This window comes from Papilio machaon, chromosome Z (genome assembly GCF_912999745.1).
Source record: "Papilio machaon chromosome Z, ilPapMach1.1, whole genome shotgun sequence".
NCBI lineage: Eukaryota > Metazoa > Arthropoda > Insecta > Lepidoptera > Papilionidae > Papilio > Papilio machaon.
The window spans coordinates 4,481,252-4,497,523 of NC_060016.1; the positions used below are offsets into that span (position 1 = coordinate 4,481,252).

The 16,272-nt window shown below is 30.8% G+C and overlaps 2 protein-coding genes across 2 annotated transcripts in view; one reads left to right on the plus strand and one right to left on the minus strand.

The window, feature by feature from the left end:
* Window positions 1-8,446, minus strand: part of LOC106717224 — a 37,241-nt gene extending 28,795 nt beyond the window's left edge. Inside the window, exon 1 of the mRNA XM_045686106.1 lies at window positions 8,302-8,446. The gene's annotated coding sequence lies outside the window, so the exon portion shown is untranslated. The remainder of the gene's footprint in view (window positions 1-8,301) is intronic.
* A 695-nt stretch (window positions 8,447-9,141) lies between these two features.
* Window positions 9,142-12,626, plus strand: LOC106717164 (galactosylgalactosylxylosylprotein 3-beta-glucuronosyltransferase S). The gene is made up of 4 exons (XM_014510893.2): window positions 9,142-9,270; window positions 10,743-11,003; window positions 11,612-11,882; window positions 12,210-12,626. The coding sequence occupies exons 1-4, from the start codon at window positions 9,173-9,175 to the stop codon at window positions 12,618-12,620; spliced, it is 1,041 nt and encodes a 346-aa protein (XP_014366379.2). The 5' UTR covers window positions 9,142-9,172; the 3' UTR covers window positions 12,621-12,626.
* The last annotated feature ends 3,646 nt before the right edge of the window (window positions 12,627-16,272 follow it).

Below are 16,272 nucleotides of genomic sequence, written 5' to 3' on the forward strand. Positions count from 1 at the left end.
ACATTCAATTAGGACTGTTTTGATATGGCAATATCGGTAGACACCACACACTACATGATGCTGGTGCAAGATTTTACGTTTGAATCTGTATAAATGTTCTTATACCAAATTATATATCGATACAAAAAAATGGCATCAGGTTAAACTTTTAAACATAACGGAACTGACGCCGTGTTAAATTTTTAATAGAGTAAAGTCTAAAAACGGCTACATCGTTTGAATAATTTAGCTATGCATCGGTCTCAAACGAGAAGGGAAAGTGTGACGCCAGTGTCGACCACAGCAAGTTGCAACTTTGACATGATATAAATATTCAAAGCCCATGATTAGCATTTTTTTTTTTAAAACGTTTGGTCCTATGCCATCAAATAATGGTTTATCGATTTTCCATGTTTCTGATTAGTATTCCTACATCTAGTGTTAATATAAAGTTTGCTTAAAATACTCTGTAAAAAAGAGTATCTGACGATAATTGTTACATTAACAAATATTTTAAATTTTGTAAGTTTAATTACTCAATACTAATTATTCCCTTTAACATTTTTATGGAAAGACTACCTTTGCCCGCGACTTCGTCCGCGTGAAATACAATCTCTGGGAGCATTTTTTTAGGCTAATTATTTTACTTAACCGACGTGCTATGCTTTGATGTATGAATGTAGAAAAACATAGATTTGTGCCAGGAACTCGCCAAATGCAGGTCCTGGGTCTCTGCCTACCCCTCTGGGTTACGGGCGTGAATTGTGTTGGTGCTGTGGTATTTTACTAAAACTTATAAAAAATGACAAAAAACATTAAACTTACAAAATATTCACATAAACATCTTCCCAGACCAACTTTCATCCTCTATTCCGTTTTGTTACATTGCAACCTTGAGGTTTAAACTTTTCAAACTTCAAATGTCATATATTTATATCAAATCAAAAGCCTAAAAAATAAGTTTCAAGCTTCTATCTGTAAAAATGACGATACTTCCATACAAATTTCCACCCCCACTTTCAGCCCCTTTTTCGCGTTAAAATGTAGCCTATGTCCTTACTCAGGCTCTAGATTATATATATTATAAAATTATAAGTGGGCTCTCACTATTTCGTCAAGGCAGTTAAAGAAATAGCCTATACCCGCATGCATAAGCTACTTTGACCGTAAAGTCCCTTGAAAATTGCTTCAGCCGTGTAGGAGATTACCCGGAACAAACACGGCATTACGGACAGACAGACAGACAGAAAAAAATTTAGCATTTGGTTTTTAATAATCAGCAAAGCAAATACATCATGTGTGCGAAGTATAATTATTTGTCTCAATGTTACATACAGGCACTCCAATTTTATTAATATTTATAGATATCTATCTATAGATGTATGGATTGATGGATAAAAAATATCGCATGTTATTAGATTGGTAAAATTAATAAAAAGTTACTAAAAGCTAAAAAAAGGTTCACAAATCCTAGGTACTAGTCATAACGTCTATCTTATTAATATTATAAACGAAAATATTTAGATGGATGGATGGATGTTTGTTTGTAGGCATCTTCAAAACGGCTCAACCGAACGCGATAAAATATGGCACAGATGTACAAGTGAATAATTTTTTTTTTTAATCCACGCCTATGGAGTTGCGGGCTACACTTAGTATTCTCAAAAATTTAGGATCAGAAGCAATAATCTTGGGGCGTAACGTAACCTGTACAAATACTTTATTGATCAGACTCCTTTAGCTGGTAATCTTTGGCCAATTACGCCCGGAAATATCAAATAAGCACATAGCCACAGGAGCTGAACATACAGGCGCATTTCTGCTAACAAACTAGCACATAATTCTGTTGTATAAGACACCTTTGTATAGTGGTAGAGCCACAGCAACTTCTGGTGGTACATTCATATGTTTTCCCAACTAAACAAAACTCAAGAAAATACAAAACCACCGTAAAATTGAAGTTTCAAAACAAAAATTTTCACACTTCTAAGTTACTATAACCCGAGTTCTTGCAAGTAGAATCGCCTTTTGTTTTAATCCCTATTAAGTTCCGCTTACACTTTTTTCCTTACATTATACCTTTTTTTCTCAATGTAAAAGGTCAATGCAGCCAATTACCAATTTTTTCTTTTGCTCCACTAACATGTTTTTTTGTAATTTTTATGTGTTCCTAATTACTTCATTGACACCACGAAAGTACAAGAATTTATCTTTTCTGATTTCAAAGTGCATTAAAAACAATAATACGATTTTTTTCTTTTAATAAGCAAGGCATGTTTCGTTAACAACAAAATAAACACAAGTCACGTCCTTATCCCACAGGGATAGACTGAGACCACGGACTTCTATTTGGCGTAGTCCTGGAACTTCCATATTCATACAGCTTTGCATAATACGAGTATTATATGCATCAATTTCGGGTGCTTTACTTTCCACCACTATGTACGGTATACGTCCGCGTTTGCGGCAACTCCGACCAACACTGGAAATCAATTATGAATTTTTCCTCTAGGTAAAAAAAACTATCTCCAGTATTTCAACTACGTTCTTTAGGAAAATTACACCCATTATAATGTAATGTCCTGATGTGAAAACCTTGCAATACTATTGAAGGTGGTAGTGTGACTAGGAGTTCTACCAACCCATATTCGAAATTGACCGAAACCAACAACAAAAAAGGATCAAAATCTGGAATCTATTCTGACACTACAGCTAGGTTACATGTTTCATGATAATACCTTAATAAAAAAAAACAAACAATCAAAACATCAGTAACAGCACAATAAATAGAGGATAAACTACATACGTCCATTCTAACCACATTGGCATCTTACAACAGGAAATCGTCGTTTGCGCAACACAAGATACAATACCTCTAGTGGCTGAGTGGCAATCAGTCGTATGCTCGCCCCTCTCTGTAACCGCCAAAACAACGAAAGTAAGATGCATTTTGTCTCTAGTTTATATCAATTTTATTTGGCTAGTTTAGGCAAGGGTTTTGCCCTAAGTAAATAAATCAGTGCTTACGATGAACGCGACCAACACACTACCCCTATTCCATTTACGTTCACACAAAATAAGTCGTCGAAAGTTATAAAAGATTTTTCACTATCGTCGATTAATTAAGTTCAATTTAAACCTGCAAGGGAACAATTATTGGCAGAGGTCTGAAATCAAATTCCTTTAACAGAAATACTTACTAATTTACAAAACACAACAGAAACACGTAGCAATACAAATAAAGGAATAGCCTCTTTCGAATTTTCTGAAAAAATATTTTACACGTAGACGAAGTCGCAATCGCTGGCTAGTAAAAAATATGACTTTTTCAACTGTAATATCTCAACGGTGGCTTTTAGGAAAAAGTGTACCTTGATTTTATATTTTACAACTCGGTCTAAGATTATTTTTGATAAAACTTACTATTTTGCCTTTATTAACCTTAATTTTATTTTCCAAATGAGGAATAGAAACTTTTCAGGGTTCAAGTTTAAGGGTGTTTCGAATATTCCTTCCAATTTTTAATACTATACGAATTATCGTAGCTTTACTACCTCGATTTCGCTTAAATTGAGCAAACCAAATAGGATAAATCTAGCTTCAGTGTGGTCAAATATCTAATTATACCTATTACTAAGTTTTACTTATAACGGTCCAACATCTTTTCTTCTACATTTATATTACTTATAAAGATTTTTATGACATCAATGTTTATGTATGTTATGAAGTATGTGTAGTAACGAGGAAGAATAAAGGTAAGAATGAGTATATTAAAAGAAGTTTGGAAGTTCAGCTAGTGATGGAAGTAAATCTTAATACAATTTTTTTTATGGAATATGCCCTAACCTAACCTGTGTTCGTACTTTTACAGTAACATACATATAATTTTAGGTAATGTGTCCTTTCCATTGTGACCTCCTAGGACCTCGTGACCTTTGAACTACTTGACCGATTTTAGCGCAGACTCTTTTGATTCGTTTTCTGTACTGTTACAATAATATTATACATTTTTAAAATTAATAACTTATATCTTACTCAAGTTACAAATTAAAAAATTCAGATTTATGGATGGATGGACGTTTATTAGAAAGTATCAAAGAATTGCTAAACAGATCTGGCTGAAAAGCATAGATTATTATGAAGTATTAACATAGAACACATAAGGAACTATTTTTTTTAATTTCTCGTGGACGAAGTCGTGTGCGACAACTAGTACACAATAAATAACAGATCGCATAACAACCGTAAAGACGTTTTTGGCCATTGATAAGCCGGAATACTCCGCCGCGGATCCACAAACCTTGTGTCCGTGGACACTTAACCGGTTTATTAAGGTAATCGAAAGCGTTCTGTAAACTAAACTATGCCGTTAAGAATCTGTTTCCAAATTATTATTCTTTTATGTGAAATAACTTTGTATAAAATTCAAATTGTCAAAAATACAAAAAAAAAAAAGATATTGTGACCTTATGGTAAAAAGTTGATAATTAACGATTAATAAATATTATAAAATTCTTATATAGGTTATTTCTGTACTTTTAGACGTAATCATTATCTCAACGCTGCAGTACTTCAACAACCATTGACCCAAAGCAATATCTCTCTGCATTAAATATAAATAAAAGGAAACGATCAAAATAAGATGTAGTGCAAACTTATAAGTTTCTGATGAAGACGTCGAGAACTGATGGAAGTGAAGGAGACAGATATAGATAGCTAACCCACCCCCAAAAACAGTAACACCTAGGAAAAAAAAAAAGGTTAAGAAAGGGAATTAAACAGAATAACTTTAAAGCAGATTACGTGGGGGGGGGGAGCTTCGAACAAATACGTTGCCTATAAAATATCCTCGTAAATCAAAAGTAGTAGAAAAAATCAGTTAAAATAATTTATTATTAAGTATCTTCAAAAAGTTAAGACACGACCTGAACAAGGCGCGCAAGAAAAGCATTACAAGCGCTAACTTTGTCAATATAAAAAAAAAATCTAGAACCTAGGGCAATCAAACATAGAATCTAAAGTTCCGTCAAATACTTCGCCTCCCAAAAGGGTTCCGTAAGTTCAAAAAAGTTTGAGTTAAAAAAAAATTATATCGTAAAATAAATTGACAAGGTTCCGCAAATTTTGAACATATATTTCCACAAAGTGGAATTAAAAAAAATGAGTACTTGTGATATTTAAGTTAGACCTACCAATTAATGAAATCGAGGACATTTATTAGATCTAACAAAAAAATTATCTGAATAAATGTTTTTTAATATTATTTTTTTTGAACCTGTTCCCAAACCGCAGTACGGGGTATTGAAAATTATTTTGTTTCGATGTGCGCTTATTGTTAAAATTTTGCAACCTACAAAATATTTTATTAAAAAAATAGCTGCATTTGGTTGTTATATTTAAACAAGCAATCCGTCCGTGCTTCGCCCGGGTGACAAAGGACATTACATATACATTGAAGAACCGAAAAATTTAAAGATATGTCTTCAATCACGTTTTGCAGCACTAATTGAGATCAACAAATCTGTCATATGTACATCATTATTATACAATTCTATCGGTGTAGCCTACATTTTTTTTTTACTCATAAGGTGATAAACGAGCAAGCGGCCACCTGAATTCGCCGAAATAGCGAAGCGACCGCCCATGGACATCAGCAATTACAGATTGCGTGACCTACCTTTAATCGACGGAGGAGGGGTCGCACAGAAAAGGGATATTTCTATCCTAGTCAAATCCACTTCCCCCTCCCATATCCCATTCCTTATAAAGGAGTAGGAAAGGAGAAGGGATTAAAATGAGGACCCCGGCACGCACACTCATTAGACGAAATGCGGGATTGCTTCCACTTCACACCTGTCTTCTGTGAGATCATGGTATTTCACCGGGCAAGCTCCCCATTCATGCAACAGATATTGTAGTTCCTGGTGTCTGCCACATATGCCATAAATTTATTATTCTATACTAAACTTTAATTATAATTAAATATATACACATTACATCTGGAATAAATAAAGTAGATGATGGTGAAAACCATTTCGTGTCTTAGCAGAACATATTATAACCCATAAAGTTCATGAGAAGCAACTTTCTTTTATAAGATAAAATACCTAACAATACTTAATATTAATAAAAGTTACAATGAATCTGTGCGAAAAAACAATAAGATTATAATAAACATATCACTAACAATATTTTCACTATGGCTCCGTAAGTGTAAGATTAGTAATAATCAACATCAGAAATCATCAATTTGTTGGATTGTATTACTTTTTACCATGTTAATTGTTGTTCCGTCCGTGCGGAATAAAAAATAGAAAACGGGGTAAAAATTATCCTATGTCCATTTCCTGGTTCTAAGCTACCTGCCCACCAATTTTCAGTCAAATCGATTCAGCCGTTCTTGAGTTATAAATAGTGTAACTAACACAACTTTCTTTTATATATATAGATTAATGAGCAATACGCTCAGGAAAGTTATTTTAATAATTTTCTTTGTGGCATTATGTTATTTCTGATGGAATTGTTTTTAGTCTCTTTACTTACAAAAAAAAATTATGTAGACTGGCCTCTTAAAATATCGTCTTTTATTAAGAAATAGTAATAAACTGCAAAATTATGTAATAATAGCTTCATTAATCATCAATTTATTGGACTTTCTTTTATACATTGCACCTGCTTCCTATTAATAAGTAACTTAAAAGATTTGATACAAAATTTATCATCATGTCCTTCAACAGTTATGCGCAATATGCCAATTAGCAACATTGTTGAAAGTTTACAAAAGATGACAGACTACAATCTGATTTATTATGTACTAAGATTGTCTGTAATAATATTATTGTTATAAATTTATTTATAATTGCATATCTACATATTTTGTGTATGCTTATGTTTAAATTTATATAACTTAATTATTTTTAGTATATGTACTGCGGAAGCAAGTACGTGTAAGTTAACAATTTCAAATACAATTTTAATTTGCAAACAATAAATTTTCCATCATTTTTTTCATACTAACACAACCAGAATGGAATATGTTAGATCAGCTGTGAAGCAGTTCAAAAGTTTAGCTTGCTTGAACTGTTGGGTTGCACTACAACAACTTAATTAGCAGCTCATATACTGATGTGATGTGCTATAACTTTGCAAACCGACAAAACGTGAGCTTGCCTGCGGGTGGCATAGAGACCAATCATAACTCTAGGTTAAATTGAGCTGATATGCGAGCTGGTTCAATGGTCCTTCTTCATACATGTGTGAAATGACCTGTACTTCATCAATTTTAATTGAATTACACATGACTAGGATATGCTACAAAAAAATATAATAAAATATAAATATATTCACTTCATTGATTTTTTTTAAAGATAAAAAATAATTGAAAGACTAATTTCCTTCGTAAAGTATTCAGTAATTGGAATATACCATGACCATGACAATATATGACAGAAAACTTTTAAAAACATCATATGCACATTTTGAACCTAACCATAATGCTTTGCATGTTTGAAATGCACATAAAAATGATGTCTGGTGTTTTGAACTAAATGATGATGAACATGTGACACTTAGTCTCAAATTGTATTCACAAATAGTATGTAGGTAGTTTATACCTAAAATGCAATGTAATGAAAAAAAAAATCATTCCACATAAAATTCTTAGAAAACTTCTTACTCTAAAAATAAATATGTGAACAAGTTATCAATTTCATTTTTAATAGATGTTGTAAGCAGGTATGACAAAGACAATTATAAGTTTGTTTGATTAGATTTACTGAATATAACCATAAAATATTATGTATGAAAAGTTAATAAAAAAGAGATTCCATAAATAAAAATGTTGTTAAAAGGACATATTCTGACAAAAAAAGTCATTTAATAGAAATTCGTGCCAAATTATAAAGCCTTTAAAATACAGGTTGTACAAAATATAAGAATATCGATCTAGTTGTCATGTCGTAGTTTACGCATTTCTATATTAAATTCCGTGTAAAAACGTGTTAGTTGATGAAAATTTCACGTATATATTGTTTTAAAATCAACAAGGCACGGGAACGAAAAGCTCTGCCTAGTTATATTATGTAGTTGGTACCATGCACGTAGCACTAAAATATGGAGGATGCTAATTCGAAACTATCGAAAAACTCGTCAAAATCTTATATATCAAATGTAATTTGAGCTAAACCCTTTATCATAATATTTTACGAAGAATGATGACTATTCTTAGTGATAAAATCTATTAAATATGAAGAAATATTCAATTTTTCATTCGTGAGTCTATTGCTCTATAGTGATGTTGATGTAGCTTAAAATATTACTTACCACACTGAAGACTGACATATTACACTTGTAAAACAAAATTTTGAAAATAAATAATAAGACTAATAGTAATTAATATAGTTTTTAAGCAAGATTTATTCAAGTTTCACTGTTTTTTTCCACAAAACAATAACACTATGCGCAATCACTCCCGCACAACCACTATGAAGTTATTGACAATCAAATCAAAACCACCAACATAATGAAATAATAATTTCGGAAATCATTAACTCACGAAACAACAAGAAAAAAACAATGTTAAAATTCGCAAAACGAAATCACAATATTTCTTTCAATATATATTATTCAAAAGTACGCCTCCGATACTTTTTAGGCTCCCGACACTAAGTCGTGAACACGCATGTCCTTAACTAGAGTATTGATTTTTTTCTCGTTCTTAACAAAATAGTGGATATATACACATATCTTTCATTCTGTTCTTGTTGATTTAATATTATGAATCCACTTTTTTAACTGTAGGCACTTATCTTTGAACTCAAAATAATGATTATTATTGGCCTTGTTGGCCTAAAATTAAAAAATCAAATTAATCATATGTTCCCCGATCTATTTTTTCTTTTGTTTAAAGAATAAAAAGGTCAGTAAATTTTGCCCGTTACTTTCAAATGTATACAAATATATATTTTTTATTAAAAATCTATTTTTTTCTAATTAAAACCATTAGAATAGCTCTATGTTACTAACATCTGTATTAAAGAGTTTTAATCTGTATAAAAGTGACGTCTAAATCTAAACCTCAATTGACATTCGTTCAAGTTATCGCTTGACGGTGTGTGCTTGCACTTTTACAAAAATAATAATGAATGTTGACAAAGTCATTATTTATTTAATATAAACAAATAGTAAAGTAATAATGCAATCAATAAGAATAGCCAAGAAAACACTAGCAATGGCAGTTGTTTTAAGTATTATATGGTTTTTGTTTTTTTGGAGCCACATTGGAATCTTAAGGTAAAGAAATAAACCTATCTATAGCGCTAATTAATTTAACATTCAATTTAAATCAGTGACAGAGTTTCAGATATTCTTAAGTTTTGTAACATATACTATTTATAAACATATTAAGTGTAATAAAACGTAGTCGTAGTGTCGTGGGGAAAATTGGAGTATTTTTTAATACATCTTCAGTCAATAATCATCATATTTTTGGAATTCGTATGCATTGTCATTATACTAGACCAAACTTGCAGTATTGTCAGAAGTAATCCTTACCATGCAATCAGATATCATCAAAGTGTTAGAATAGTGATAGGCTGATTGGATCTAACAAATGTCAAACTTAACAGGATGGTCATGTTTTAGTATATTTTAACATAACTTAAAATTTATTATATATAAAAATGTGAAATACTATAAACACATGTCAAAGGCGGTTTTACACACATTACACATTCATGCAATTCAAAGCTATTCAAATATAAATTTAGATATAGAGCAAACTTCACAAGCAACTTTACATTAAAGTAATATATGTAGTGATGTTTTTTTCATAATCTTACACATTTTTTTTTTCATCTGGATATGAAATGAGTATATTAGAGGAAGTCTGAAAGTAGCACCAGTAGTAGAAAACTTGAGAGGTAAATGGTTAGCATGGTATAGGCATGTTATGAGGAGGGAAGAAACCCATGTGGCAAGGAGATGGTTAAGTATGAGAGTGGAGGGGTACACTGGTAGAGGTAGGTCTAGGAAGAGATGGATGGATTAAGTGAAGGGTGCCATGTTTATGAAAGGGTTATTGATGGAGATGACTGTAGATAGATTGATTTGGATTATGGAAACCTGGTAAGTGGTTCAAGGTCAAGGCGATGATGATGATATTTTTTTCATAAAATAATATTGATAGGACAAAATGATGAACAACATCTCATCTATAGCTATGAGTTTCGCCTGCAGCAACACTTGTATAGATACATATTGTAATCCCTCAAAAATCAAATCTTCTAGAACATGCTAACATGGACTAACATGCAAATAAGAGTCCTCATAGAGAATGTTTGGTTAAAAAAACTTTAAATAAAAAATTTACCTATATTTTGCAAACATCCTGTGGGTTGGATAAGTGAAGAGGCAATAGCCTGACCCAAAGACATTTTAGAAGTCATATATAAAGACTTGACATTGTGAACTAAACTTTTTTGCTGGTTCTATCTCTGATGTTAAGATTGATACACCAACTTGTGTTATTCATGAAAGGTGCTGTTGACTGTAACTTCTTCTGAGTGACGTCTATAAAAGTAAGCACACGGCTGCATGTTGGAACAAAACCTTTGATATTTATATTATTCCGCTCAGCCATCACCGGATGCAGCCAGCTGGCAGAATTTGTTACATACATCGGATGAACATCTGCTACTATGTTTATAATTCTGTCGTAAACTTATTAAAAGTACAACAAAAAAATTATACATCTTATTTTTCAGTTTTGAAAATGTTGGTTCCAAAGCTATTCCACTGGCAGTCAAAAACAAATTATGCTCTGTGAATTATGCTGACTACAGATCTAAAGTCAATAACAACAGTACTTTGAAAATGATATACTATGTGACGCCTACTTATCCAAGGCCAGAACAGGTGCCCGAACTGACGAGACTTGCCCACACATTGATGCATGTGCCCCGCATTCACTGGATAATTGCCGATGACCAACCTCTATGTTCTGAAATGGTGTTAAATATTCTCAGGTAAATTATATTGCTTATTTGTTTTTATTTATATCCAAAGTTATCCCATTCTTATTTTATAATTCATGGTACCAGTTGTTTTTGATTCTAAGCTCGGTAAAGTCAAGATCAGTTGTATATTTCTATGTTTAAAATGGTCAAGGGTGTTTAACTCATATTTACCTCCTTAAAAAACCAACTGAAAAAGCAATTATGTGTTTTAAAAAGCCTGTATCTATACTGTTGTTTTTATAATCTTCATAATAAACACATAATCGTTTTAAATTTATTAAGAGTGTTTTATAATAAATTACGAATATCACCGATATGTAGTCACTATATTTTAATTATGATACCACATTGTATCGAAAGAATAAAACCATTTTCACATAAAAGGACAGCAATTTAAATTTCAGTGACTCAAAATACCAGCGATAGACAGTCTGCAGATGTAAGACTTAATTATATAATACAAATATAAATTATCTCTTTAAGATATTTAAATCGTCTTAGCCCCTTCCAAAATTTTTGGACGGCCATTTTTCTTCACAACAACTAAACTACTGTATAAATTTCCTAGTCTGTATTTTTGGCTATTGATTCTATAATAGTATTTTTATCCATTTCAGGCGTACTAATCTGCCATTCACACATATATCTAGTCCAAAACCTTTTCTATATAAAGGCACCAATTTCCCTCGTGGAGTATCAAATCGTCGTGCTGCTCTTGCTTGGCTTCAAGAAAATGTTTCAGAAGGTATACTTTATTTCGGTGACGATGACAACACAGTCGACTTAGAATTGTTTGACGAGATAAGAAATACGAAGAAAGTATCCATGTTTCCAGTTGGCCTTATTGGCGGGTATGGAGTATCTTCGCCTGTTGTTAAGAATGGAAAGGTAACACTTTTAATATATTTATGTTTAGCCTTAATACATATTGTTAGGGTATTTTATAATTTATAAAATAATATATTTGTAAATAAGCTATTAAATGCCTTATAAAGCAGGAATTCAATTCAAAGATTAATTAGAAGTTAAATGAAGCTAGGTCACGAGACAACAATAAATGATATTACCACCTGTTTTCTTCTGTTCCTAGAATGGTGAATGGGACAGATACTGTAGGTGATATCACTAACTGTCACACTTTATAAGAAATTTTCACTATTATCCTTTTTCATCACTGAAATCTTGACATTTAAATAAGTAAATTGCCAATTACAGGTGGCTGGATTTTTTGACTCCTGGCCGGGTTCAAGAACTTTTCCTGTGGACATGGCAGGTTTTGCTGTAAACATTAAATTCCTAAAACCATCAGCTACAATGCCCTACATTGCTGGTCACGAAGAAGACAAATTCTTGGTAAGTTTGGATTTGAAGATGGAGGACATTGAACCACTAGCAGACAACTGTACGAAAATCCTCGTCTGGCATACAAAGACTGCTAAATATAAGAAGCCAACAGTTAAGATTAATCTGAAACAATTCGATGGGCAGCCTAAATTCCAGAACTTTGTTAATCTTCTTAAAGAAACCTCGAGGCTGGGTATGGCAAATATAGAATCAAATAACGGAACCAAACCATATATAATTCGCGATCGTAAAAGCTATGAAACCCTTAGTGGTTTACAGTAGATCATTTTACAATAAACATGTCTTTCAATAGATATTAAACATATTGATATTTAAAATTTTTAAAGATTTATGTTTTTTTTAGGTTATATTTTAATGCAATATATTATAATTTTTTGTCATATGTTAAGTTATGATCTCTTTATTTCCATTGACTTTGTCTCGGTTATGTCACTGAAATACAAAGAGTTTGTTAGACTCTGATAATATGACTTAGTCATTAAATACATATAATGGTACAATCAGATGCATAATATGAGTACATTTTCTATTAAAGTATCTTGTTAAAGTAAAATTTTAGACTCGTCCATATATTAGGAAAGTCTGAATTTAGTTGTTAGTTTTATTAATTCATTCTTATGTATTGTAATTCTTTAGTCAGGCTGTGATATAGCAAGTTTGAACGTCTAGCATATAGAGCTATATTTCAGAGCTTAGATAAAATTTAAGAGTATATGAGCAATTTTGCTGACAAGAACAGTTCTTGAGAATTTAAAGTTATGATTATTAAGTTCATTTTAAGTTTCTCATAGCATCAAATTAATGCTTTTCCCTTTATAGATTACTTGTCTATGCCTTTAATTGAACTATTTTCTAATAGTTCCTTCAAATTGCATCATCAAAATTTCATGTTTTTCATGAAGAAGTCTTTGAACTGGTAAATTGTTTTACGTTAAACATCCCTACATTAATTTATAACATTTCATCATTGCTAATCCGAATGAACAATGAATTATTGTTTTGTGTGAAACCATGTAATGTTGTATCTAAATAAGATTTTTTTGTTAAATATGTCTAAGATATTATTAATTCTGGTTTAGATAAATGTTTTGAATGGTTTTTATCTTATAAATAGATGTTTTTTTTGGATTTTGTCACGGCAGCGGATCGTTTACGTCCAATGAATTTTTCACTAATTGTTTATTAATAATTGTTGTAATGGAATTATAGGGTTTAGAAGAAGCTTTTAGAAGAATTTAAAACAATACATTAAAGCATAATTTTAAATTTACGAAAACATAGCTATAGTTTTCCTAATTTAACTTAATTATGTTGATAAAATATAAAACTACAAAGCTAGAGGGCGACTATACACGATTATCTAGTAATTACCAGAAAAAACAATAGTGTAACCTCTTTCCAATACTGATCACATTTAAAAAATAAAAAATATACAATTCAATATAAAAATATATGATTTAAGATCTTTATTTCTCGAATAATTTACGAAATACATTGTATGAGAAACAATCATGTTAAACATACATACATACAATACAAATTACACCAGTAGTTTACATTTTAAGGTTTATACATATTAAGATATTTTATTATTAAGTTTACATTTTAGTATCAAAATTCATTAAAAAATATTGGTTCTCGGCAATAAATATATCAGTGTGCGTACACACAAAGATATCGCTTTTAAAAGTAGTTTCTGTACATTGTATTCATAAAAAGCGTTAAAGAAATTTACTTATTCCCAGCGAATTTTCTTTATTAAAAAAACTCTTAGTTATTTTTTTTTTCTAAAAAATATTGTGTCAATTTTTTCACAGGATAATTTTTTACTTATTTTATTATCGTCGAGTTATGGTTAATTTAAAAAAAAACGACTACATATTTAAGATGTTATATATATTCTACATTATCTGATTATGTTCTGGTAATTAAAAAAAGTACCGTGTAAAAGGGATGGCATGAATGTAGCAAGTGATAGAGAAATTAAGGAGCAAAAGGTTAGCATTGTATGGACATATTACTAGGGGAAAAGCCTCATGTGACTAGGAGAACGTTAAATATGACTGTGGATAGGTACATTAGTAGGGGTACATTTAGGAATAGATGAATGGATTAAGTGTAGGTAGACATGATTAAGAAGGGAATACCGACTTAAACGTCTAAAATTTAGTGGGTATTTATATAGTAAATTTGTTAAAAAAAACAAGACGAATAAATATTGTAACAGACCACACAGATTAATATAGCTCTTACAATGAAACGTGAATGCCCTAACTACTTTCTACCTAGCGCAATACAACTGTCGTAGTGTGAACTAGCATTTTAAAAATATTATTTACGCTCATTCTAGACTTTTTTTAATTATTATAATTCTGTTTGAATATTTCATTCATCATTTATATGACGAACGATATTACCAATATTTTTAATATTGTAATCAATAAAGTTATTGCATAAATACGTTCGTAAATAACTATTTACTACGATTATTGATGTTGTTAATTCATATACATAAGATTTTGTAGATTTAAGATAATAGATATAATGTTATATCTTTTTGTCACACTGAAGTTAGCATCAATTTATTGGTTCTGAATAAATATAATTTATGAAACTTAACGGTATCATTCAAAGCGAATATGCGGATGCTAAAGGTATACTAATTTAAATAACAAAACAAGAAATCTCTTTCGCTTTTTTGTATGCACACGTTAACTTTTATTCCGTCTATATTGAATTGCTAACTTCAGATTGATAAAAAGATCCGTGATCCATATGATAACACCAATTTAGTATAAGTAAGTATGTCATGGATGTGCCTCAATTTTTTAATATTAATTTAAACTCCGTGTGAACTTATTGTTCATAAATGTATTCAAATTGTATGAACGTGGTAATAACACTGATCTGCAACAAAATCTTCTTTTAAAAAAACTTCTTTATAAATATGGTTAATTTATTGATAATCTATTTCTATTATTATATTTGTTGTAGCACGTGTAATTTTTTATTTATTTTTTATTAAATCTACCCGTACTCCGCGACACGGGTTAATGGCTAGTGGTCGTGTTGCTATCGTCTCCTGGACCTCATCTGTTTAAGAGAGAAATGTATCGTTTCTCCGCGTGGCGGTGGTTGAACGACGAGTTTACGAATGCGCGTTAACCTTAATAAGTCTGTTGATTAAACTACATATTTTTATTGTCAAATGAAGGTGCTGTTTTTGTTTTCATGTTATATTTCTATTATAGCGCACCTAATTTTAAATTATTAAACATCAAAACTTAAAAGAGTGAAAAAATATTGCCGATCAGTTTTATTAATTTTTGTCTTGGTATAAGTTTGTGCAAAATTTAGTACACAGAAACATTGTTTTAGAATAATTTTATTGAATATGAATCAATGTAAGACCAGTAATTTTAGACGCGGTAGCAATTATTTGTTAGAAATATGAATGAAACTACTTGTATTTTGCGTATTAATGCTCATATAATTTTCTTGTTATATCATAAACAACTTAGTATATCACATGAATTAATGCCTATAAAGTCAGGACAAAAGATGATGTAATTCCTCGTTCCAAATGTGCCGCATTTTTATATATTTATGTAAACCAATAGGTTCCCAAAGACAGACTGTGATTGTATGTAAATATTTATATACTCGAATATTATATATTATATAATAAAATCATATTTGTTGTAAATACCGAATAATATACGAGACGGTCAAATATATCTGCGAAAAATATACAAAGCCTAGCTATATAATAGCATTGTCCATATGCATTGAAATTATTAAATTTATTTATAGCCCAGTTGTACATCGTTTACCATTTACTTGACAGCGTACTTACAACGTATTGCAATGAATTGTTAAATCGAAAATGTCGTGTTTGTATTGTGTATGTATT

What these genes read in the sequence shown, in the direction of transcription:
- LOC106717164 (XM_014510893.2), top strand. Translation starts at nt 9,173, where the DNA reads ATGCAATCAATAAGAATAGCCAAGAAAACACTAGCAATGGCAGTTGTT. An exon ending in AGCCACATTGGAATCTTAAG is followed by an intron (nt 9,271 to 10,742) that starts GTAAAGAAATAA and finishes CTTATTTTTCAG; the next exon opens with TTTTGAAAATGTTGGTTCCA. An exon ending in ATGGTGTTAAATATTCTCAG is followed by an intron (nt 11,004 to 11,611) that starts GTAAATTATATT and finishes TATCCATTTCAG; the next exon opens with GCGTACTAATCTGCCATTCA.